This window comes from Dendropsophus ebraccatus, chromosome 8 (assembly GCF_027789765.1).
Source record: "Dendropsophus ebraccatus isolate aDenEbr1 chromosome 8, aDenEbr1.pat, whole genome shotgun sequence".
NCBI classification, from domain to species: domain Eukaryota; kingdom Metazoa; phylum Chordata; class Amphibia; order Anura; family Hylidae; genus Dendropsophus; species Dendropsophus ebraccatus.
This window is the reverse complement of record NC_091461.1, coordinates 121,780,445-121,803,700: the sequence shown is the minus strand read 5'-3', so window position 1 is coordinate 121,803,700 and position 23,256 is coordinate 121,780,445. Positions and strand designations below refer to the sequence as shown.

Here is a 23,256-nt window from a genome sequence, read left to right as displayed (position 1 = left end):
TGATGTAGTAATATCATGTGGAACCTGCAACAAGACAGAAAGCGAGCAGATAGTCTGGACACCCAAACCCTGACTGGTCAACACTTCTGACGTCATGTTACAGCTCAGTCCACTCACTGACTGTAATGTTAACCTGGAGTAGATTACTGTAAAGGTGGCCATACACTTTGGACAGCTGTCAACAGTGCCATCAGCTCGAATTCCCCGACCTCCTCTATATACATGCATGCTCGGTGTGGCTGAGCACTCGTGTGTTCTGACAGGGATGGGAGGAGGAAGCCGCTTCCAGCGGATCCTCTTCCTAGAACTTGCTGCATTTCCACTCACGTCTGTACTCTGCTCCCAGGCGAAGCATCAGCCGCATAGGGAAAACCTTGGCCCACGGTGTCTCCCATTTCTGAATGAGGATCCCAAACAGGTAGGGCTGTGCAGGGAGAACCAGGTCTTGCAGGGACTGATACGTGGGTGTAACATACAGGAACCCTCCATGTTCCTTGCTGCCTAGGAAGCTTCGGCTCAAAAAAGAGTGTCCCAAGTTTCCAATCATGTTACCTGTGATAGAAGCAAATACAGAGATGTAAAACCGTGTGTAATATAGAGAGAATGCCTCAAAGATGTCAAACCTGCTTCCCTCTAGAACTACCATTCCCATCATGAATGGACAGCTAGAACTAAAAGCTTTGGCCATCCAGACATGATGGGGATTGTAGTTTTGTTGGAGCGACGTGGGTCTGACGGCTTGTCGCGGCTTTTATACTGTGCACTTGGGCTCTGACCCGTCCCTATAAGCTATAAGTCAGAGGCAGAGCCCTAAGTCACGTATGTAACATCAGTGTGTGACTGGAGGATGACGCATCAATGTCAGGGAAATAGAGAACACAAAACTGTTGTCACATGAATGTGAATGATATCATCCTCCATCTTCCATTATCACCTACCTGCCAAGGCTTCCCGGTAAATCTCCACAAAGTGACAGAACACGTCCCTGGGCAGACACTTCTCATCAGGCAGACATTGCAGGAGGATAACCAGCTCGGCTTGGCCCACAGCATGCATCCCCTTTGTGGTGAAACACCAGCACTTCCTATTCACATCTGCAGGGAGCAAAGGCAGACGGCACTAAGTCACCCTGCACCGAATCCACTACTACTGTGACACAGTGATGGGCTACTCCCTGCATCTACTACTACTACTGTGACACAGTGATGGGCTACTCCCTGCATCTACTACTACTGTGACACAGTGATGGGCTACTCCCTGCATCTACTACTACTGTGGGTGATGAGCTACCCCCTGCATCTACTACTACTGTGACACAGTGATGGGCTACTCCCTGCATCTACTACTACTACTGTGACATAGTGATGGGCTACTCCCTGCATCTACTACTACTGTGACACAGTGATGGGCTACTCCCTGCATCTACTACTACTGTGACACAGTGATGGGCTACTCCCTGCATCTACTACTACTGTGGGTGATGAGCTACTCCCTGCATCTACTACTACTGTGACACAGTGATGGGCTACTCCCAGCATCTACTACTACTGTGACATAGTGATGGGCTACTCCCTGCATCTACTACTACTGTGGGTGATGAGCTACCCCCTGCATCTACTACTACTGTGACATCTCCAGTATTCCAGTACTTATCAGCTGCTGTATATCCTGCAGGAAGTGGTGTATTCTTTCCAGTCTGACACAGTGCTCTCTGCTGCCACCTCTGTCCATGTCAGGAACTGTCCACAGCAGGAGAGGTTTTCTTTGGGGATTTGCTGCTGCTCTGGACAGTTCCTGACATGGACAGAGGTGGCAGCAGAGAGCACTGTGTCAGACTGGAAAGAATACACCACTTCCTGCAGGATATACAGCAGCTGATAAGTACTGGAAGACTGGAGATAGGTTAATTACAAATCTGTATACCTTTCTGACACCAGTTGATTTAAAAGGAAAGAAATTATATTGGCGTTCCCCTCTAATTTACTTATCTCTAATAACAGGAAAGGGGGCAGGTAAACAGGCAGAATAAGCAGGTGTTAATCCATCATTAATAACTTTCTTCGTCTATTTCATCAAATAAATTTTTTGAAGATACAAAGAAAATGGGAAAAGAAAAATAAATAAATCACTGAGCACCATTGATGAACGGCCACGTAATACATAACGTATATGGAGAATACAGGACTACATTACACTCTTCTCCTTCTCATGCACTCGGCCCAGCAGGGTAGCCAGGGGGTCCTTACTACTAAAGGATCCGGCTCAGGTTCATGGCCCAATCTTCAGATTTTAAAGAATTTTTCTTTCCAAAGCTGGAGCCGAATACACCTGACGCTCCCAGCTCATCCTATGTCCAGGGAGAAGAGGAGGACGGGTGTGATCCTCCTCTTGCCCCTTATGAGGTCACATGACACCGGGGGCAGCACTTCTGTTCATGTTAACACTTCCTCCTCTTGTTTAGAAAAAAAGGAATGTGTAAATAAGCTCCTCTAATTCTGCACTTATGCCGACTGCTTCCCTACCAATATCTGTTAGATACCACAGTGCAGGTAGTGCCCATACTGTATACCTCCCTCCCCCTGTAGTTGCCTATGTACCCCTTTGTCCCCCCCTATTCAGCACCCCCTACTGTGCAGATGGGGGCTAACAATCCTGGCCCTGATTGGCTGATGCTCAGCACCTAGTGTCAGGGATCTGGTCAGCTGACTAATTAGGGTTTATACTTCCAGCCTTCTCCATATAGCCTATAGAATGGAGCTAGGGCTTATTTTGGGAGAAACAATGTAGAGAAGGAAAACTCTGCCCAAACTCCCGCCATGTTGTCAGTCACTGTCTGCACAGCGCCCTGCATCACTAACAGGGAGACATTATGTGAATGAGGGTTTGGATTCCTCTCCAGATATTAGATGGCTGCTATGCTGGGATACATCACAGTGGTTTATTGACCCCTTCCTCTGCACAAACTCTTTGGACTCAACAACATGACGTACAATTCACAATCTTCACCATTGCCAAAAGATTTGCGTTCAGGACAAACACGAGGGGATCGGGTCCACCGTCCTCCAGCTGCTGCATGACCGACATTTGGGAGGGACGTTCTTCTACGGCGTAATCTATGGAAACGAGACATTTCGCTGAGATTATCCATCATAACCAGTCAGAAATCTTACGTGTGGGTATAACGCATGGAGACGTAAAACTAACTTTTTGTTATGGAAAAAAATATCTGTAATAAAAACTGATTTAAAAAAAAAAAAAAGTGCAAGAGTTTTGTAATTTACTTCTATTAAAAATCTCCAGTCTTCCATTACTTAGGAGCTGTTGTATGTCATAGACATAGGTATGCAGGACATACAGCAGCTGATAAGTACTGGGGGACTGGAGATTTTTTTTTATAGAAGTAATTTACAAACCTCTGGCACTTTCTGACACCAGTTGATTTGAAAGAAAAACATTTAGTGTAGTTGCCCTTTAAGGCAGCAATAACGTCTTATGATACAGAAGACATCACTTATTCTTAATATTCACCTCCTTTCACGCCGGTGGAGATAAGAATAGGGGGAAGCCCGTCCTCTGGTATAAGGTTCATGGCGCTGCCGACCTGAGCGATACTGCCGCAGAACCCAGACGTGTTCTCAGTCTACGACATAAAGACAACAACGAAGATGACAAATAAAACCACGAAAGTTCTTCTCGTGTCCGGCAGTGATTATATTATAGGATCCATGGTGTGTATAGGTGTCTCAGTGGTGCAGCCTCACCTCAGGTGACGGGGAGTTGCTCGGGGAGGATTTGTTAGTGTCATGTGATACAGTCAGGTTGCCAGCCGCCGGCGCTGTGCTCACTTTTCCCGCATCGGCCGCTTCCCCATTTGGTAATATGCCATCTGCAAACCAGACCCTCCTCTGCTCCCTGGACTGTGACCCTATAAAAATCACACAGTCACATTTACTTTTCTTTCTCTTGTAAAAACCTTTGTTTCCTTTTGCATGAGCTGCGTTACTTCCATACCCGGACCAAAGTCACTTAGATGATATACTGCAAGTATATAAAGGTTCCTGTCACCATACAAGACACCGACCACAAGACGTTATTTAACAGGAATGTTAAGGACCATAGTGACCGAAATACCAGCAAACAATGGAAGAGCGAGCTGAGAGTCCTCTGGGGGGAAGAATGGAATCTCAGGAAGTGACACACCTCGAAGGGGGGAGGGGAGAAAACATTCCCATCATCTATCCTGATACATCGTCAAGTCATGAAGTATTATTACTTATCTTAAAGGAAATATCCAGACTTAGAAAAACATGGCCACGCTCTTTCAGAAACACCGCCCCTCTTGTCCTCTGGTCGGATGTGTGGGGGTTTTCAGCTTGGTTCTATTGAAGTGAATGGAGCTAAATTGTAATACCACACACAACCTGAGGACAGGGGAGGCACTGTTTCTGGATGAAAGAGGATGTGTTTTTCTAGTGTGGGATAACCCCTTTAAAGGGGAACTTATCAGCAGGTTAGCGCGAGGGGTGCTGAGGATGAAGGTATATTTCTTACCTTCATCCTTGGCGCCATTCCTATGCAGCTTGTAGTGTAATCCTGTGTCCGCTAAGGCCGTTTCAAGCACAGGGGATGGGGCTACGGCCTGCACCTTCTAATGATTACCAGTGGAGCGGGCTGGCCATCGGTGGTGCTCTATGAGGCAGTAGCCCCACCCCCAGTACGCTAAACGGCCTCACCCGACACAGGATTGCACTAGAAACTGCACGGGAAAGGCGCTAAGGATGAAGGCTCCGCACTACAGGGAGCTATCAGCAGTTTAGACTCACACAACTTGCTGACAGTTTCCCTTTAAGAGAAGCTGGGAAACATTTCTAGCATATACATACAACTTCTCTTGAGTCAGAGCATCGCCTTATAAAATATATTCAGCAATTTGTGGATTTTGGACTCGCCTTCGGTTCCTGGATGCTTCAGGACCCCAACAGGCACCATGACAGTAGGAGGAGGGGAGCTGAGGGCTCCTGAAGCTTGTGCCTGTTGCATCGGGGGGATGGTGGAGCAGTACTCGGCCGGGTTGTTGGGATTCGGGCTCTGGACTGAGGCGCTCATCATGTTCTCCCAGGCTTGGGCTGAAAAGCAACAAAAATACTACCTAAAAATGGTAAAAATCGTAAAGAGTAAAAACAATCATCCTTAAAGTGCCAGTGGAGCTTCAAAAAACTTTTGACAGGTCAGAGATGTGTGTAAAGTTTTGATGGCTCCGGGTCTGAGCGTTCAGATGCCGTCTGACGGCCAGAATGAGCGGGGAGAGGCCGTCACTTACCATTGATGAGCACAGAATGGCAGATGACACACACACGAGCCTCCTTCTTATCCATGTACAGTAGTTTGCATTTCAGGCTGCAGCAGGCGGCACAGAAGACCTGATAGAGGATGAGGGTAGTAGTCACTGCACTAACAGAAGAAGATCTCGATACATATAGCAATGACAACACATGCCCCAAGGGGGTTATTTGGCCTTCCAGTAGGGTTATGGGTTTATCATCTTGGACCTTCGCTAGCAAATGCTTATAGTCAACCTAAGATCTGCTCTTAAAGGAACCTCTCATACACTTTCCCAGCAAGTCTGCAGTCCGCTCCTAAAGTGAGTGGTGGACAGAAATTATGGACATCCTTTAGACTTGTAGGGGTATTACAATGCAAGTCTATGGGGCTTCAGACAACTTTTTGGGAGACCTTTAGCTCTGTACCATAATAACAGCCCCTGCCCCCTATGGACTTACCTTTCCACACGCTCTGCAGTGGTGTCTCCGTTTGGTAAATGTAAACCTGGCCTCACATTTCATACAGTTCGGGGCTTGAGAATCAGGGACCCAGACTGGGGCCACCTCCCCTAGCGTAGTGAATGGCTTGGCGGCAGGAGCCCCATACTGCCCAGCGAGGAGGTCATTATCGGGGCTGTCTGGGGACACTGCAAGGCACGGACTGTTGGGGCCCCTGTAATCTCCTAGCAGGTCCCCGTTTGCATCAAATCCAGGGCTGCGGATTCCGGCTTCGTCCCGGAGAGCGTCCGACACAATGATGTCGTTCTGACTGGTCTTGTTGAAGGCGTCGTTTTTGTTTTTGGAGCTACAGCCGGCGTTGGGGGGAACCAGGTCGCACTGTAACATTTCAGATAATGGCTTTGGGATCTGCAGCTTGAGATGAGTGGGCTGCTTTGGGCGTGCTCCACCATAGGGGACACTAAGAGGTTGCATGCAGCTGGTTGACGTCTGCCCATGCACAGGCGCCACCTGACCGCAGAGGCCATGCAAGTGAGTCTTCAAGACATCACCGCAGGCATTTACCATAAGTCCTCTCCCCTCGGGGACCTCATCTTCCCTCTGCTCGTAAACATTAGCGTAATATTCCGATTTGCACTCCTCGATCTCCTTCTCCTCGGTCACGGAGTCTTCTTTCGATGGTAAACTCTTTGGGTTATGAGCTGCGGGTGGGTTTTGCATTCCATAGGAATCACACCCGTTTTGGAGAGACATTAATGCATTGGATCCATCAGCGTGACACAGGTCACTTTCCCCATCGTTCATCACAACTTTTCCCGGGTCTCCATCTTCATTGTCCACTTCAGACTTTTCATCCCTATCTAGAGTCTCCTTATCCCCATTCATCACCAAACAGTGTGAGAGGTGCCCCCCCAGCAGTCCAGGAGACCCGTCCGGCTGGAGACCATCACTATCCACTGTACTCGGCTCAACATCTACAGAGACCGTGACCACCTGTTTATCTGTCGATGGAAGAAAAGAGGCTTTTAGATGCTTTTCACTAGAATCTTCCCCTAAAACATTGATGGTATTTGGACCATCGAGTGGACAGGACAGAATTTTATTGTCATTTTCTGTACTGGAAACAACACGTTTGCTGGGAGAAAGCGGACACAGCTCAGACATGGGGGGCACAGGACGGGGCGGACTATTAAGGTCTTCAGTGCTATTAATGCTACTACGTCTCTGCGCGGCGTTACGGACACGAGCGTCGATGGTTGCAGAGATCTGGGCCACAGTTTTGCAGTCTGGATCGGTCTGTGGTTGATGATTGGTATCGGCCACAGGTAAGGTCTTGTTATTGTCCGCAGCATTGTCAGAGTTCACCATAGCTTGGCTCGTAGTAGATGGACACTCTCCAGGAGCAGCGCTTTCACCGCAGCTCATATTTAGGGTAATGTCAGCCAGCAGTGACTCGTCTCCACACGGCAAAGTGTCTGTACTGCATATGTTTGCTGGCTGGGCTTTCCTGTCCTCAGCCATGCTGGTGGTGGTGTCTTCTGTCACCATAGTGGTAAGCTCGGGGGCTATACGTTCAATCTCTCCATTGGGACAAGGCGTCAAGCTGGGTGATCGGTCTTTGAGGTGCGCCTCGATGGCAATGATCGATTTACTGACATTGTCCAGAGCGGAATTTTCTGTCAGGCGAGAAGGAGGATTTAGGATCTGATTCCACTTTGCGTCCAATAATCTTGGTGAAACGTTCTCATCTAAAAAAAAAAAAAAAGAATGCAAGAAAACACTCGATTACCGCTAGTATAGGTTAAAGGGCAAGTCTGGTGTCTAAAGAGCTGAGGAGGAGGTAGCTGAAAATAACATGCACCTACCTCCCCGGCTCCAGCACTGGGGTCTGCTGTCCTCCGCTCTGGTTCCCAGTTTGTGCTCTGGGAGAGGTCCTGCCTCGGCCGCTAACTGGCAGGGCTGACACATCACTAGCTCAAACCAGGGACCGGAAACCGGAGCGGGGAACAGCGGACCCCATCGCTGGAGCTGGCGAGGTATGTGCATGGTGTTATGAAAAAAAAATGTCCGACACCAGACCCGAACAGTCAGTATATGATTGTCCGCGGCTGCAGAAGTTGGAGTCCTGGTGGATACAGCAAAACTACAATTCCCATCATGCCTGGACAGCCAAAGCTTTAGCTCTCCAGGCATGATGAAGGTTCCCCATCCCTGATCTATGGCTGTATCCACCAGGACTCCCTACTACTATTGCATAAAACTTCTTCAGCCACTGGTAATCATATGCCGAGCGGTCGGGATTGGAAACATTGCCGAACCCAAACAGCTTGACAGGTGCGCTCAACCCAAACAGCTTGACAGGTGCGCTCAACCCAAACAGCTTGACAGGTGCGCTCAACCCAAACAGCTTGACAGGTGCGCTCAACCCAAACAGCTTGACAGGTGCGCTCAACCCAAACAGCTTGACAGGTGCGCTCAACCCAAACAGCTTGACAGGTGCGCTCAACCCAAACAGCTTGACAGGTGCGCTCAACCCAAACAGCTTGACAGGTGCGCTCAACCCAAACAGCTTGACAGGTGCGCTCAACCCAAACAGCTTGACAGGTGCGCTCAACCCAAACAGCTTGACAGGTGCGCGCAACCCAAACAGCTTGACAGGTGCGCTCAACCCAAACAGCTTGACAGGTGCGCTCAACCCAAACAGCTTGACAGGTGCGCTCAACCCAAACAGCTTGACAGGTGCGCTCAACCCAAACAGCTTGACAGGTGCGCTCAACCCAAACAGCTTGACAGGTGCGCTCAACCCAAACAGCTTGACAGGTGCGCTCAACCCAAACAGCTTGACAGGTGCGCTCAACCCAAACAGCTTGACAGGTGCGCTCAACCCAAACAGCTTGACAGGTGCGCTCAACCCAAACAGCTTGACAGGTGCGCTCAACCCAAACAGCTTGACAGGTGCGCTCAACCCAAACAGCTTGACAGGTGCGCTCAACCCAAACAGCTTGACAGGTGCGCTCAACCCAAACAGCTTGACAGGTGCGCTCCTAAGCTTGGCTTCCTAAGCCCCAGGCTACAGCACCCAAAGAGCTTCCATGGTCTATACCAGTGGGCATCAACCTGCGCCTCTCCAGATGTCACACACTATAACTCCCAGCAAGCACATGCCTAGGTGGGCTAGAAGAGCGACATACTGGAGACCCCTGAACGAGAGATATTCATCCCATCAGATTTACTGACGCACCTTCGTTCTTTTCAAACTCGTCTAATACTTTGTCCAGGTTGCACGATTCTTCCTCGAAGTAGTTCTCCATTTGTTAGGGACCCTTCAGGCTGAGGTGCCAACCTACAAACAAGAAGGAGCCATTAAGTTACCTAGCAGAGAAATTTATATTATTATTAAAAAGATTGAGTGAGTCCCTAACAAGTCCCAAAGGACGGAAATACAGTCCGATCTGCTGGCAGCGCGTTATATATGCGGGGGGAGCGGAGCAGAGGGATAGACAGACCTGATAACTTGTCATATACACATGGAAACCTCTACTCACTCTGGGCTAAGGGCCCTATTACACCCACAGATTATCTGACAGGCGGAATCTCAGTCTTTACTTTATTACCTGGTCTCTGTTTATAATCCATTCCTGGCTTTGGCTCAAAAAAATCTGTCACATAATCTGTTGGTGTAATAGGGCCCCAAGTGGTCACGTGGGCGGTCCTACTCAGTGACTGACAGCGGGGGGCTTCTGTGTGATGAGGGGGAAGAGAGAGCGGGGGGCTTCTGTGTGATGAGGGGGAAAAAGCGGGGGGGGGAGAGAGCGGAGGGGGGGGCTTCTGTGTGATGAGGGGGAAGAGAGCAGGGGCTTCTGTATGATGAGGGGGGAGAGAGAGCGGGGGCTTCTGTATGATGAGGGGGAGAGAGAGCGGGGGCTTCTGTGTGATGAGGGGGAGAGAGCGGGGGGCTTCTGTGTGATGAGGGGGAGAAAGAGCGGGGGCTTCTGTGTGATGAGGGGGAGAAAGAGCGGGGGGCTTCTGTGTGATAAGGGGGGGAGCGGGGGGCTTCTGTGTGATGAGGGGGAAGAGAGCGGGGGGGCTTCTGTGTGATGAGGGGGAAGAGAGCGGGGGGGGGCTTCTGTGTGATGAGGGGGGAGAGAGCGGGGGGGGGCTTCTGTGTGATGAGGGGGAGAGTGGGGGTCTTCTAGGAATTAGGGGAAGGAAGCGGGGGGCTTCTGTGTGATGAGGGGGGAGAGAGCGGGGGGCTTCTGTGTGATGAGGGGGGAGAGAGCGGGGGGGGGGCTTCTGTGTGACCCAGACATAACAGATCCTTGTGTCACGGAAGTTGCGTGCTCGCCGGATCTCATATCGGGGTCACTTTCACCAGCAATGTGAGCGGAATGACAATGGAGATCTACCCCCCCCCCCACCTCCGGGTGACGCAAATTAATGACTCCGGCTAAAATTAAACTATAATCCCATTAACAATTCTCAGAAGAAATAGCAGATAGAATGACACAAATCTAATATCAGCGATCGGGAGGAGAGAAAGAAGAGCGGAAAAGAGGATTTAGGTTCGGAACGAGTAACGCGCGGTCTGCGGAGGAACCGAGGCCAAAGCATCCAACATATGGGAGGTCGCTGCCCTGACATGAAGAACGTCCATCATACAGGTCATACTGTGCATGAGGCCCGGAGCAGGGCCAGGTTATAGAGTATAGAGCAGTGGGCGTTCCTAATCATCATCATCAGCCTTCCTGGTATCAGCGGGCATATAAAGAGTATGATCCCTACCCCAGGACCATGACTCCCAGATACACTGCTGCATATCAGCAGGAGAGGTTTTCTATGGGGATTTGCTGCTGCTCTGGACAGTTCCTGACATGGACAGAGGTGACAGCAGCGAGCACTGTGTCAGACTGAAGAAAATACACCACTTCCTGCAGGACATACAGCAGCTGATAAGTATGGGAAGACAGGAGATTTTTTTTTTAATAGAAGTAAATAACAAATCTGTATAAATTTCTGACACGAGTTGATCAGAAAGAAAAATATTTTCGCCCTTTTACTCTCTCTGAAGGGCTCTGATGTGCACTACTTTATAGCCGTACACTATGCCATGAGCGCTATTTATTTTCTATACGATTAAAGGCGGCAGCGTTTATGGACGTGTGTACAGAGAGCAATGGGCTCACCGTGTGATGGCAGAATAGGCAATTATGGAGAATAAAAGCCTCTATAATATAGATGTGTATATATATATATATATATATATATATATATATATATATATATATATACACATACACACATACACACACACACCACACACACACAGTATACATACACCGCAGACACAGCAGTTTTATGAATAATCCGTCATTACAGTCTGAATAACCAATCAAGTCTCATCAATATCCCATCAAGAATAAAGCGGCAGCTGCAGGAGAGACACAGCGTCCACCCGACCACCGCCATATCCCACCAACGTATAAGAGTGGGAGTCAGTGACAGTCAGTGCGGACCCCCGGGGGGCTATAAGGGATAATCCAGCCTGAGATTACAGCCACGCCATCATTGCAGCCGCCATAAGTCGGAGAGGTATAGAGGTTACTGCATGTACCCAGGGAGGGAACATCTGCCGCAGCCCGACCATATGGCGGTACTACGTAGTGTTACATATCTATCACTATCCAAGGTGCTCCATACTGGGCCGCTCATATACCCCGGCTGTACAGCGGATCCCACACACTGTCTGGTTGTATATCAGAGCCGCTCATATACCCCGGCTGTAGAGCGGATACTAGAGTCTAGTTGTATATCAGAGCCGCTCATATACCCCGGCTGTACAGCGGATACTACACACTGTCTGGTTGTATATCAGAGCCGCTCATATACCCCGGCAGTACAGCGGATACTACACAGTGTCTAGTTGTATATCAGAGCCGCTCATATACCCCGGCTGTACAGCAGATACTACACAGTGTCTAGTTGTATATCAGAGCCGCTCATATACCCCGGCTGTACAGCGGATACTAGAGTCTAGTTGTATATCAGAGCTGCTCATATACCCCGGCTGTACAGCGGATCCCACACACTGTCTGGTTGTATATCAGAGCCGCTCATATACCCCGGCTGTACAGCGGATACTAGAGTCTAGTTGTATATCAGAGCCGCTCATATACCCCGGCTGTACAGCGGATACTACACACTGTCTGGTTGTATATCAGAGCCGCTTATATACCCCGGCTGTACAGCAGATACTACACAGTGTCTAGTTGTATATCAGAGCCGCTCATATACCCCGGCTATACAGCGGATACTAGAGTCTAGTTGTATATCAGAGCCGCTCATATACCCCGGCTGTACAGCGGATACTACACACTGTCTGGTTGTATATCAGAGCCGCTTATATACCCCGGCTGTACAGCGGATACTAGAGCCTAGTTGTATATCAGAGCCGCTCATATACCCCGGCTGTACAGCGGATACTAGAGTCTAGTTGTATATCAGAGCCACTCATATACCCCGGCTGTACAGCGGATCCCACACACTGTCTGGTTGTATATCAGAGCCGCTCATATACCCCGGCTGTACAGCGGATACTAGAGTCTAGTTGTATATCAGAGCCGCTCATATACCCCGGCTGTACAGCGGATACTACACACTGTCTGGTTGTATATCAGAGCCGCTCATATACCCCGGCTGTACAGCAGATACTACACAGTGTCTAGTTGTATATCAGAGCCGCTCATATACCCCGGCTATACAGCGGATACTAGAGTCTAGTTGTATATCAGAGCCGCTCATATACCCCGGCTATACAGCGGATACTAGAGTCTAGTTGTATATCAGAGCCGCTCATATACCCCGGCTGTACAGCGGATACTACACAGTGTCTAGTAGTATATCAGAGCCGCTTATATACCCCGGCTGTACAGCGGATACTAGAGTCTAGTTGTATATCAGAGCCGCTCATATACCCCGGCAGTACAGCGGATACTACACACTGTCTGGTTGTATATCAGAGCCGCTCATATACCCCGGCTGTACAGCGGATACTACACAGTGTCTAGTTGTATATCAGAGCCGCTCATATACCCCGGCTATACAGCGGATACTAGAGTCTAGTTGTATATCAGAGCCGCTCATATACCCCGGCTGTACAGCGGATACTAGAGTCTAGTTGTATATCAGAGCTGCTCATATACCCCGGCTGTACAGCGGATCCCACACACTGTCTGGTTGTATATCAGAGCCGCTCATATACCCCGGCTGTACAGCGGATACTAGAGTCTAGTTGTATATCAGAGCCGCTCATATACCCCAGCTGTACAGCGGATACTACACACTGTCTGGTTGTATATCAGAGCCGCTTATATACCCCGGCTGTACAGCAGATACTACACAGTGTCTAGTTGTATATCAGAGCCGCTCATATACCCCGGCTATACAGCGGATACTAGAATCTAGTTGTATATCAGAGCCGCTCATATACCCCGGCTGTACAGCGGATACTACACACTGTCTGGTTGTATATCAGAGCCGCTTATATACCCCGGCTGTACAGCGGATACTAGAGCCTAGTTGTATATCAGAGCCGCTCATATACCCCGGCTGTACAGCGGATACTAGAGTCTAGTTGTATATCAGAGCCACTCATATACCCCGGCTGTACAGCGGATCCCACACACTGTCTGGTTGTATATCAGAGCCGCTCATATACCCCGGCTGTACAGCGGATACTAGAGTCTAGTTGTATATCAGAGCCGCTCATATACCCCGGCTGTACAGCGGATACTACACACTGTCTGGTTGTATATCAGAGCCGCTCATATACCCCGGCTGTACAGCAGATACTACACAGTGTCTAGTTGTATATCAGAGCCGCTCATATACCCCGGCTATACAGCGGATACTAGAGTCTAGTTGTATATCAGAGCCGCTCATATACCCCGGCTATACAGCGGATACTAGAGTCTAGTTGTATATCAGAGCCGCTCATATACCCCGGCTGTACAGCGGATACTACACACTGTCTGGTTGTATATCAGAGCCGCTCATATACCCCGGCTGTACAGCAGATACTACACAGTGTCTAGTAGTATATCAGAGCCGCTTATATACCCCGGCTGTACAGCGGATACTAGAGTCTAGTTGTATATCAGAGCCGCTCATATACCCCGGCTGTACAGCGGATACTAGAGTCTAGTTGTATATCAGAGCCGCTCATATACCCCGGCATATTCACAAACAGCTCCCCACTCATCTTCAGTTTGGGTGCAGTATTGCAGCTGAGTTCTATTGAAGTGAATGGAGCTGAAGTGTAATACCGCACACAAAGGTTGTACTTGTTCTGATCTGGTGGAAAATTCACCCCAATATTATGTTTGTTTGTTTTTTTATGAATTTCTGACATTATCGAGCAGGGATGGGGAACCTGCGGCCCTCCAGCTGCTGCAAAACTACAATTCCCATCATGTCTACACAGCTGAAGCAAAGCATGATGGGAATTGTAGTTTTGCAACAGCTGATGGGCCGCAGGCTCCCTATCCCTGTTATAGAGGATGTTAGCCTGTATACACCTCGGCGTCCTTTCTTCCTGTGTCTGTAGCGCGGCCCATAGATTAATGTGTCCCTGTGGGGGAGATTATTACCCTTCATCTCATCTTACAAAAGAAATCCTTCAAAAATCGCAAAAAAACAACGGGAACAATGCGGATGACGCAGAAATCCCCACTGTGCGTTACACAAGATGTGATGGCAGGCAGCGGGCAGCCGTACAGGTGAATGGAAGAGCCTGATCACAGAGCTGCCGCCTGACATCACACGTCCCAGCGATCACAGGGTCAGAGCCTTGTACTGGGGTCTATACCAGCGCCCCCCCCCCCCCCCGTAATGTCACACGCCGGAGGCAATGACCTCATGCACACAATGACCTACAAAAAGTTGTCATGCGTGTTATTCATTGATGGCGCGGTGTGGCGTGCCAGCGCAGGAAGTCACGGGCAGCCGCCTGCTGAATAATGCAATGCCTGCAGACACAGGACGGCTGCTGTGCGGCTCGGCACTATTATAAGCTTATAATAACCATCCCGGCAAATGCACAGACTAAGATTACCTCTAAGTCCTGAACCATAAGGCTACGTTCACACAATGTTATTTTATTATGACAAGAACGGCCATAGTTTGCAATTAAAACAATGGCCGTTCTTTTAATAATGAAATCATTTGCATTGAAGTCAATGCAAACAGCGACCGTTGTGCACACAATATATTAAACAATGGCCGTTGTTCATACAATATATTAAACAATGGCCGTAGTGCGCTACAGCCATGGAAATAATTGACATGTTAATTATTTCCGGCTGTTGAGCATTGAAATCAATGCAATTTTCATGGCTATAACGGCCGTTTTTCTTTAGATACATGAAGACGCCTAAAACTACGAATATAAAAAATCCAAAGACGTCAGTATTACACTGCAAATCAATCTATTACATTATATATAATATATACGGCAGAGGATCACCTATATATTCCAGCTGATGCAGAACTACAACTCCCATCATGCCCGGACAGCCAAAGCTTTAGCACAGGATCAGGAATGTATGTACACAGTGACCCCACCAGCAGAATAGTGAGTGCAGCTCTGGAGTATAATACAGGATGTAACTCAGGATCAGTAATGTAATGTATGTACACAGTGACCCCACCAGCAGAATAGTGAGTGCAGCTCTGGAGTATAATACAGGATCAGTAACTACATTCATAAGATTCATAAATACATTCATAGGATGCATTCAGTGGTAATAAGCATAAAAATGCAGCCATATTATGTGGTTCGGGCAGCATGAAACTAGTGACCAGTCCCCTCAAAGCACCTGACATCATCAAAGTTTTTACACTTCTGCACAGGACCCGGCCGGATCAGATATTTCTTTTCCCGGACCCCCACATCACTGCGGCCCCCCACTACATGGCAGTCACATGTTACACTGAGATCATGCTGGTGATAGGAACGTTTATTGTCACATCTCGGCTAATATCAGCATCTGCTGGCGCACAATCCGGCTTTTAATTAAAGAAACATAAGGCCGACTGGAGGCAGAATGAAGCAATAAAAATGTGTACATCACATTCCAGCAATGTACCGCTCATGTGAAGACAACGGGGAGCCGGGCGCAACCTGCAAGCAGAGCCCACCACCCTGCAAGCAGAGCCCAGCACCCAGCACCTAGAGCCCACCACCCTGCAAGCAGAGCCCAGCACCCAGCACCTAGAGCCCACCACCCTGCAAGCAGAGCCCAGCACCTAGAGCCCACCACCCTGCAAGCAGAGCCCAGCACCTAGAGCCCACCACCCTGCAAGCAGAGCCCAGCACCTAGAACCCACCACCCTGCAAGCAGAGCCCAGCACCTAGAGCCCCACACCCTGCAAGCAGAGCCTAGCACCTAGAGCCCGCACTCTGCAAGCAGAGCCCAGCACCCAGCACCTACAGACCTGCACCCTGCAAGCAGAGCCCAGCACCTAGAGACCTGCACCCTGCAAGCAGAGCCCAGCACCTAGAGACCCGCACCCTGCAAGCAGAGCCCAGCACCTAGAGACCCGCACCCTGCAAGCAGAGCCCAGCACCTAGAGACCCGCACCCTGCAAGGACAGCCCAGCGCTCAGCACCCAGCACCTAGAGCCCACCACCTTGCAAGTAAAACCCAGCACCCAGAGCCCACCACCCTGCAAGCAAAACCCAGCACCCAGAGCCCGGCAGCCTGCAAGCAGAGCCCAGCACCCAGAGCCCACCACCCTGCAAGCAGAGCCCAGCACCCAGAGCCCGGCAGCCTGCAGAGCCCAGCACCCAGAGCCCACCACTCTGCAAGCAGAGCCCAGCACCTAGAGCCCAGCACCCTGCAAGCAGAGCCCAGCACCCAGCACCTAGAGGCCAGCACTAAGCACCTAGAGCCCACCACCCTGCAAACAGAGCCCAGCACCTAGAGCCCGGCAGCCTGCAAGCAGAGCCCAGCACCCAGCACCTAGAGCCGGCCACCCTGCAAGCAGAGCCCAGCACCCAGCACCTAGAGCCCACCACCCTGCAAGCAGAGCCCAGCACCTAGAGCCCACCACCCTGCAAGCAGAGCCCAGCACCTAGAGCCCACCACCCTGCAAGCAGAGCCCAGCACCCAGAGCCCACCACCCTGCAAGCAGAGCCCAGCACCCAGAGCCCGGCAGCCTGCAAGCAGAGCCCAGCACCTAGAGCCCAGCACCCTGCAAGCAGAGCCCAGCACCCAGCACCTAGAGCCCAGCACTAAGCACCTAGAGCCCACCACCCTGCAAACAGAGCCCAGCACCTAGAGCCCGGCAGCCTGCAAGCAGAGCCCAGCACCCAGCACCTAGAGCCGGCCACCCTGCAAGCAGAGCCCAGCACCCAGCACCTAGAGCCCACCACCCTGCAAGCAGAGCCCAGCACCTAGAGCCCACCACCCTGCAAGCAGAGCCCAGCACCTAGAGCCCACCACCCTGCAAGCAGAGCCCAGCACCTAGAGCCCACCACCCTGCAAGCAGAGCCCAGCACCTAGAGCCACCACCCTGCAACCAGAGGCCACAAGCCAGAGCCCGGCACCCAACAGCCTGCAAATCAGAGCCCGGCACCCAGAACCCGGCGCAGTGCAAAACTATCCAGTCCGCCGCTGTGTGACATCACATGTAAAGCAAAGAACCGCGGAAAACAATTCTCTACTCCAACTGGTGAAGTTTCCGTCTTGTGAAGAGGTTTTGTTGTTGCAGTGAGGAAGCCATCGTCCTCCCCGCCCTGCAGCATCCTGTCCACGGCTGACCATTGCCGCCGCAATCATATAAGTGTAACCCAGCAGCAAAGGGGTTAACCGCCACAAGGTCCTATTACTAATCATGGAATCACATGGAATGTATGAGGACCACTGGGAGGGGGCTGCAGGTTTGTAGTAGAATCTCAGGGGGTGCCGTGTACCGCCACATGGTGCTTTAGTGCCGCAGTAAGAAAAAGCCTCTGGATAAAACTGATTGCACAGACAGAGAACGGACGCCATATTAAAGATCTAGGATGTATAAGGGGTGCACAAGGCCTTAGGGTTACCCCACTATTAACTCCTTAGCAACCAGTGTATTCTGGAGTACTAAACGTCCAATCGGCATATTCTAAAGCCGCAGCTTCCTCCCGTCATCACCGCCATATCAGGGATCATCCAGGAGTAAAGTCCTCAAGTCGATTACTTTTCAATACGCGACTCCAGTAATGAACCTCTCAGAAATCAATGGGAGACTGGAGAATCAGGCGCCCCCTAGAGGAGAGAGTGGAGAGTGACAGCTCATGCAGTTGGGGCTTTTGTATATTTTGTTCCTCCGGGAAACGTTTCAACTAAATACAAACGAAAATTAGAATGAAAGAACGTAACAACTTTCTGCAAAACGCAAAGAAATGAGGCAGAGACCCCACAACTGCCGCCATTCCCACCTCTGTAGATTTAGTTTCAACATTTCCTGAAGGAATAAAATATACAAAAAAAAAATAAAAAAAATAAAAATAAAAAATGAATTCTTGTCCACATGACACATCAGCACTGATTGGCTGATGAGAAGCGGGAGGAGCCTGAAGCCTCACACACAGCTGCGGCGCAGAGCAGGTAATGTATGCTCCAGGCCGGGGGCTGCGCAGGGTTAAATTCTGCTGCAGGTATGTGACCTCTTCACTTCACCCTAGCAGGATCTGCAGCTGATTTAGCTGCAAACTCGCAGCATGAGATCCGCTGCGGATCCGGTACATGTGACGCTACCCTTAGGCTGAGAAAACAGGAGGTGGTGGATATATACGGGGAATACGGACTTTTTCCATTGCAGATTTGGGTGCAGTTTAGTTCTTATTGGCGTCCGGGCTGCACCGCACAGTAAGGATGGGTTACACCAGCTGGAGAGCAGCCCTACATGAGTGTAGTGAGCATGCTCAACCTTGGCCTCATCCAGTCTCTACAGGGTTCCAAAAATTCTTAAAAGGGTTAGTTCAGCAAAAAAAAAAAAATTCTTTCAAATCAACTGGTGCCAGAGACTTGGAATCTACTTGTAAAAAAAATCTCCAGTCTTCCAGTACATATCAGCTGCTGTATGTCCTGAAGGAAGTGGTGTATATTCTCCAGTCTGACACAGTGCTCTCTGCTGCCACCTCTGTCCATGTCAGGAACTGTCCAGAGCAGCAGCAAATCCCCATAGAAAACCTCTCCTGCTCTGGACAGTTCCTGACATGCACATAGGTGGCAGCAGAAAGCACTGTGTCAGACTGGAGAGAATACACCACTTCCTGCAGGACATACAGCAGCTGATATGTACTGGAAGACTGGAGATTTTGACATAGAAGTAAATTACAAATCTATATAACTTTCTGGCACCAGTTGATTTTAAGATAATTTTCTTCTTGCCGCACTACCCCTTTAAGTGGTGTACTCTGCTGAAATCCCATAGAGTGACAGGACTGGGAGCTGAGCACGCCCACTACTACTCCAGTCAATTGAGGAATACGGGATCTTGTGATTGTGGGGGTGGGGGTTTGTGGGGGTCTTGACGGATCAGCTACCGTGACAGAGAGAGAGACAGAGAGAGAGAGAGAGAGAGAGAGAGACAGAGAGACAGAGAGAAAGAGAGAGGCCTATGGGTAAAAGCACAGGACCCCAAACCGGCAGTAACCAAAGTGCTGACTATTCAGACCAAACATCTGATCGCGGCTACGACAAAACAAACCCAGATAAATCCCACAATGCATCAGACGTCCCCGACCAGCAGCCGAGCCGCGTAGCATCTGCACGTCCATCACTTATCCCACTCCAGAGCTGCACTCACTATTCTGCTGGTGGGGTCACTGTGCAGTGTGTACATACATTACTGATCCTGAGTTACATCCTGTATTATACCCCAGAGCTGCACTCACTATTCTGCTGGTGGGGTCACTGTGCAGTGTGTACATACATTACTGATCCTGAGTTACATCCTGTATTATACCCCAGAGCTGCACTCACTATTCTGCTGGTGGGGTCACTGTGCAGTGTGTACATACATTACTGATCCTGAGTTACATCCTGTATTATACCCCAGAGCTGCACTCACTATTCTGCTGGTAAATCTTTAAAACAGAGCAAATATCACTACAGCAAGGAATGCTGGGAGAATTCAGCTCTGAAGCCTAAAGAACTGTTAATGAACTCTGAAATTCCATGTGTGCTTTAGATATTTCTTCTGTTTTGAAGAACAACCAGCAGAATAGTGAGTGCAGCTCTGGAGTATAATACAGGATGTAACTCAGGATCAGTAATGTAATGTATGTACACAGTGACCCCACCAGCAGAATAGTGAGTGCAGCTCTGGGGTATAATACAGGATGTAACTCAGGATCAGTAATGTATGTACACAGTGACCCCACCAGCAGAATAGTGAGTGCAGCTCTGGGGTATAATACAGGATGTAACTCAGGATCAGTAATGTAATGTATGTACACAGTGACCCCACCAGCAGAATAGTGAGTGCAGCTCTGGGGTATAATACAGGATGTAATTCAGGATCAGTAATGTAATGTATGTACACAGTGACCTCACCAGCAGAATAGTGAGTGCAGCTCTGGGGTATAATACAGGATGTAATTCAGGATCAGTAATGTAATGTATGTACACAGTGACCTCACCAGCAGAATAGTAAGTGCTGCTCTGAGGTATAATACAGGATGTAACTCAGGATCAGTAATGTAATGTATGTACACAGTGACCCCACCAGCAGAATAGTGAGTGCAGCTCTGAGGTATAATACAGGATGAGTAATGTAATGTATGTACACAGTGACCCCACCAGCAGAATAGTGAGTGCAGCTCTGGGGTATAATACAGGATATAACTCAGGATCAGTAATGTATGTACACAGTGATCCCACCAGCAGAATAGTGAGTGCAGCTCTGGGGTATAAAGAAGGATACTACTTCCCCTCTGCATTATGTACCGTAAAGCATCCTCACATGTCGTGCTGGCGGTATATACAGGGGCTGAGGTGATTACCGCTCTGCAGTGTATACCGGAGCCCCTCCCCCGCCTCCTCACTCACCGGGGGGCTCCTCATGCCGGGCTGGCGGCACAGGCTCCCGGGATCCGCCGCTCTCTCCTCCGTCCTCCGCCGTCTCCCCTAATAGCAGCCGCGGTGTGAGGACGAGCAGGCCCCGCTCCTCGTCAGCTTCCCCGGCCCGGTCTTCTCCCCGCCGTCCGGCTGCTGCCTGGTATGCGGCCCGGCTCCGTGTGCCCCGAGCTCCGCCGCTGTCACTGCCATGTCCGGCCCGACCAGAGAAGAGGAGGGAGAGAGGAGAGAGCCGCGGCCGAGAGCACAGCGCCCCCTGCCCGGGAGGAGACAGAACTGCAGGCGGCTGAGAGCACAGCGCCCCCTGCCCGGGAGGAGAGAGAACTGCAAGCGGCCGAGAGCACAGCGCCCCCTGCCCGGGAGGAGAGAGAACTGCAGGCGGCCGAGAGCACAGCGCCCCCTGCCCGGGAGGAGAGAGAACTGCAGGCGGCTGAGAGCACAGCGCCCCCTGCCCGAGAGGAGAGAGAACTGCAGGCGGCTGTGAGCACAGCGCCCCCTGCCTGGGAGGAGACAGAACTGCAGGCGGCCGAGAGCACAGCGCCCCCTGCCCGGGAGGAGAGAGAACTGCAGGCGGCCGAGAGCACAGCGCCCCCTGCCCGGGAGGAGAGAGAGCTGCAGGCGGCCGAGAGCACAGCGCCTCCTGCTGGGGAGGAGAGAGAACTGCAGGCGGCCGAGAGCACAGCGCCCCCTGCCCGGGAGGAGAGAGAACTGCAGGCGGCCGAGAGCACAGCGCCCCCTGCCTGGGAGGAGAGAGAACTGCAGGCGGCCGAGAGCACAGCGCCCCCTGCCCGGGAGGAGAGAGAGCTGCAGGCGGCCGAGAGCACAGCGCCCCCTGCTGGGGAGGAGACAGAACTGCAGGCGGCCGAGAGCACAGCGCCCCCTGCCCGGGAGGAGAGAGAACTGCAGGCGGCCGAGAGCACAGCGCCCCCTGCCCGGGAGGAGAGAGAACTGCAGGCGGCTGAGAGCACAGCGCCCCCTGCTGGGGAGGAGAGAGAACTGCAGGCGGCTGAGAGCACAGCGCCCCCTGCTGGGGAGGAGAGAGAACTGCAGGCGGCTGAGAGCACAGCGCCCCCTGCCCGGGAGGAGAGAGAACTGCAGGCGGCCGAGAGCACAGCGCCCCCTGTCCGGGAGGAGAGAGAACTGCAGGCGGCCGAGAGCACAGCGCCCCCTGCCCGGGAGGAGAGAGAGCTGCAGGCGGCCGAGACCACAGCGCCCCCTGCCCGGGAGGAGAGAGAACTGCAGGGAGCTGAGAGCACAGCGCCCCCTGCCCGGGAGGAGAGAGAACTGCAGGCGGCCGAGAGCACAGCGCCCCCTGCCCGGGAGGAGAGAAAACTGCAGGCGGCCGAGAGCACAGCGCCCCCTGCTGGGGAGGAGACAGAACTGCAGGCGGCTGAGAGAGCACAGCGCCCCCTGCTGGGGAGGAGAGAGAACTGCAGGGAGCTGAGAGCACAGCGCCCCCTGCTGGGGAGGAGAGAGAACTGCAGGGAGCTGAGAGCACAGCGCCCCCTGCCCGGGAGGAGAGAGAACTGCAGGGAGCTGAGAGCACAGCGCCCCCTGCCTGGGAGGAGAGAGAACTGCAGGCGGCTGAGAGCACAGCGCCCCCTGCCCGGGAGGAGAGAGAACTGCAGGCGGCTGAGAGCACAGCGCCCCCTACCCGGGAGGAGAGAGAGCTGCAGGCGGCTGAGAGCACAGCGCCCCCTGTCCGGGAGGAGAGAGAACTGCAGGCGGCTGAGAGCACAGCGCCCCCTGCTGGGGAGGAGACACAACTGCAGGCGGCTGAGAGCACAGCGCCCCCTGCTGGGGAGGAGAGAGAACTGCAGGCGGCCGAGAGCACAGCGCCCCCTGCCCGGGAGGAGATAGAACTGCAGGCGGCTGAGAGCACAGCGCCCCCTGCTGGGGAGGAGACAGAACTGCAGGCGGCCGAGAGCACAGCGCCCCCTGCCCGGGAGGAGACAGAACTGCAGGCGGCCGAGAGCACAGCGCCCCCTGCCCGGGAGGAGAGAGAACTGCAGGCGGCCGAGAGCACAGCGCCCCCTGCCCGGGAGGAGATAGAACTGCAGGCGGCTGAGAGCACAGCGCCCCCTGCTGGGGAGGAGACAGAACTGCAGGCGGCTGAGAGCACAGCGCCCCCTGCTGGGGAGGAGAGAGAACTGCAGGGAGCTGAGAGCACAGCGCCCCCTGCCTGGGAGGAGAGAGAACTGCAGGCGGCTGAGAGCACAGCGCCCCCTGCCCGGGAGGAGAGAGAACTGCAGGCGGCCGAGAGCACAGCGCCCCCTGCCCGGGAGGAGAGAGGAGAGAGCCGCGGCCGAGAGCACAGCGCCCCCTGCCCGGGAGGAGAGAGAACTGCAGGCGGCTGA

At 51.8% G+C, this 23,256-nt stretch overlaps 2 protein-coding genes across 3 annotated transcripts in view; one reads left to right on the top strand and one right to left on the bottom strand.

Moving 5' to 3' along the window:
• The window catches only part of ZFYVE9 (zinc finger FYVE-type containing 9), a 26,267-nt gene extending 5,114 nt beyond the window's left edge, over positions 1-21,153 (bottom strand). The window contains exons 1-10 of one of the 2 annotated variants that reach the window (XM_069981610.1): positions 20,873-21,153; positions 9,022-9,123; positions 5,781-7,528; positions 5,321-5,420; positions 4,950-5,126; positions 3,762-3,925; positions 3,529-3,640; positions 2,991-3,113; positions 939-1,094; positions 328-552 (exon numbers count right to left, since the gene is read on the bottom strand). In XM_069981610.1, coding sequence (XP_069837711.1) covers positions 328-552; positions 939-1,094; positions 2,991-3,113; positions 3,529-3,640; positions 3,762-3,925; positions 4,950-5,126; positions 5,321-5,420; positions 5,781-7,528; positions 9,022-9,091 — 2,875 coding nt within the window. In that variant the 5' untranslated portion in view covers positions 9,092-9,123; positions 20,873-21,153. Of the gene's footprint in view, positions 1-327; positions 553-938; positions 1,095-2,990; positions 3,114-3,528; positions 3,641-3,761; positions 3,926-4,949; positions 5,127-5,320; positions 5,421-5,780; positions 7,529-9,021; positions 9,124-20,786; positions 20,844-20,872 lie in introns of those variants that run through there. The other variant, XM_069981611.1, reaches the window with a different exon arrangement.
• Positions 21,044-23,256, top strand: LOC138800117 (fibrous sheath CABYR-binding protein-like). The gene is made up of 2 exons (XM_069981926.1): positions 21,044-22,297; positions 22,417-23,256. The coding sequence occupies exons 1-2, from the start codon at positions 21,044-21,046 to the stop codon at positions 23,254-23,256; spliced, it is 2,094 nt and encodes a 697-aa protein (XP_069838027.1).

What these genes read in the sequence shown, in the direction of transcription:
- LOC138800117 (XM_069981926.1), top strand. Translation starts at nt 21,044, where the DNA reads ATGCGGCCCGGCTCCGTGTGCCCCGAGCTCCGCCGCTGTCACTGCCAT. An exon ending in AACTGCAGGCGGCTGAGAGA is followed by an intron (nt 22,298 to 22,416) that starts GCACAGCGCCCC and finishes CCTGCCCGGGAG; the next exon opens with GAGAGAGAACTGCAGGGAGC.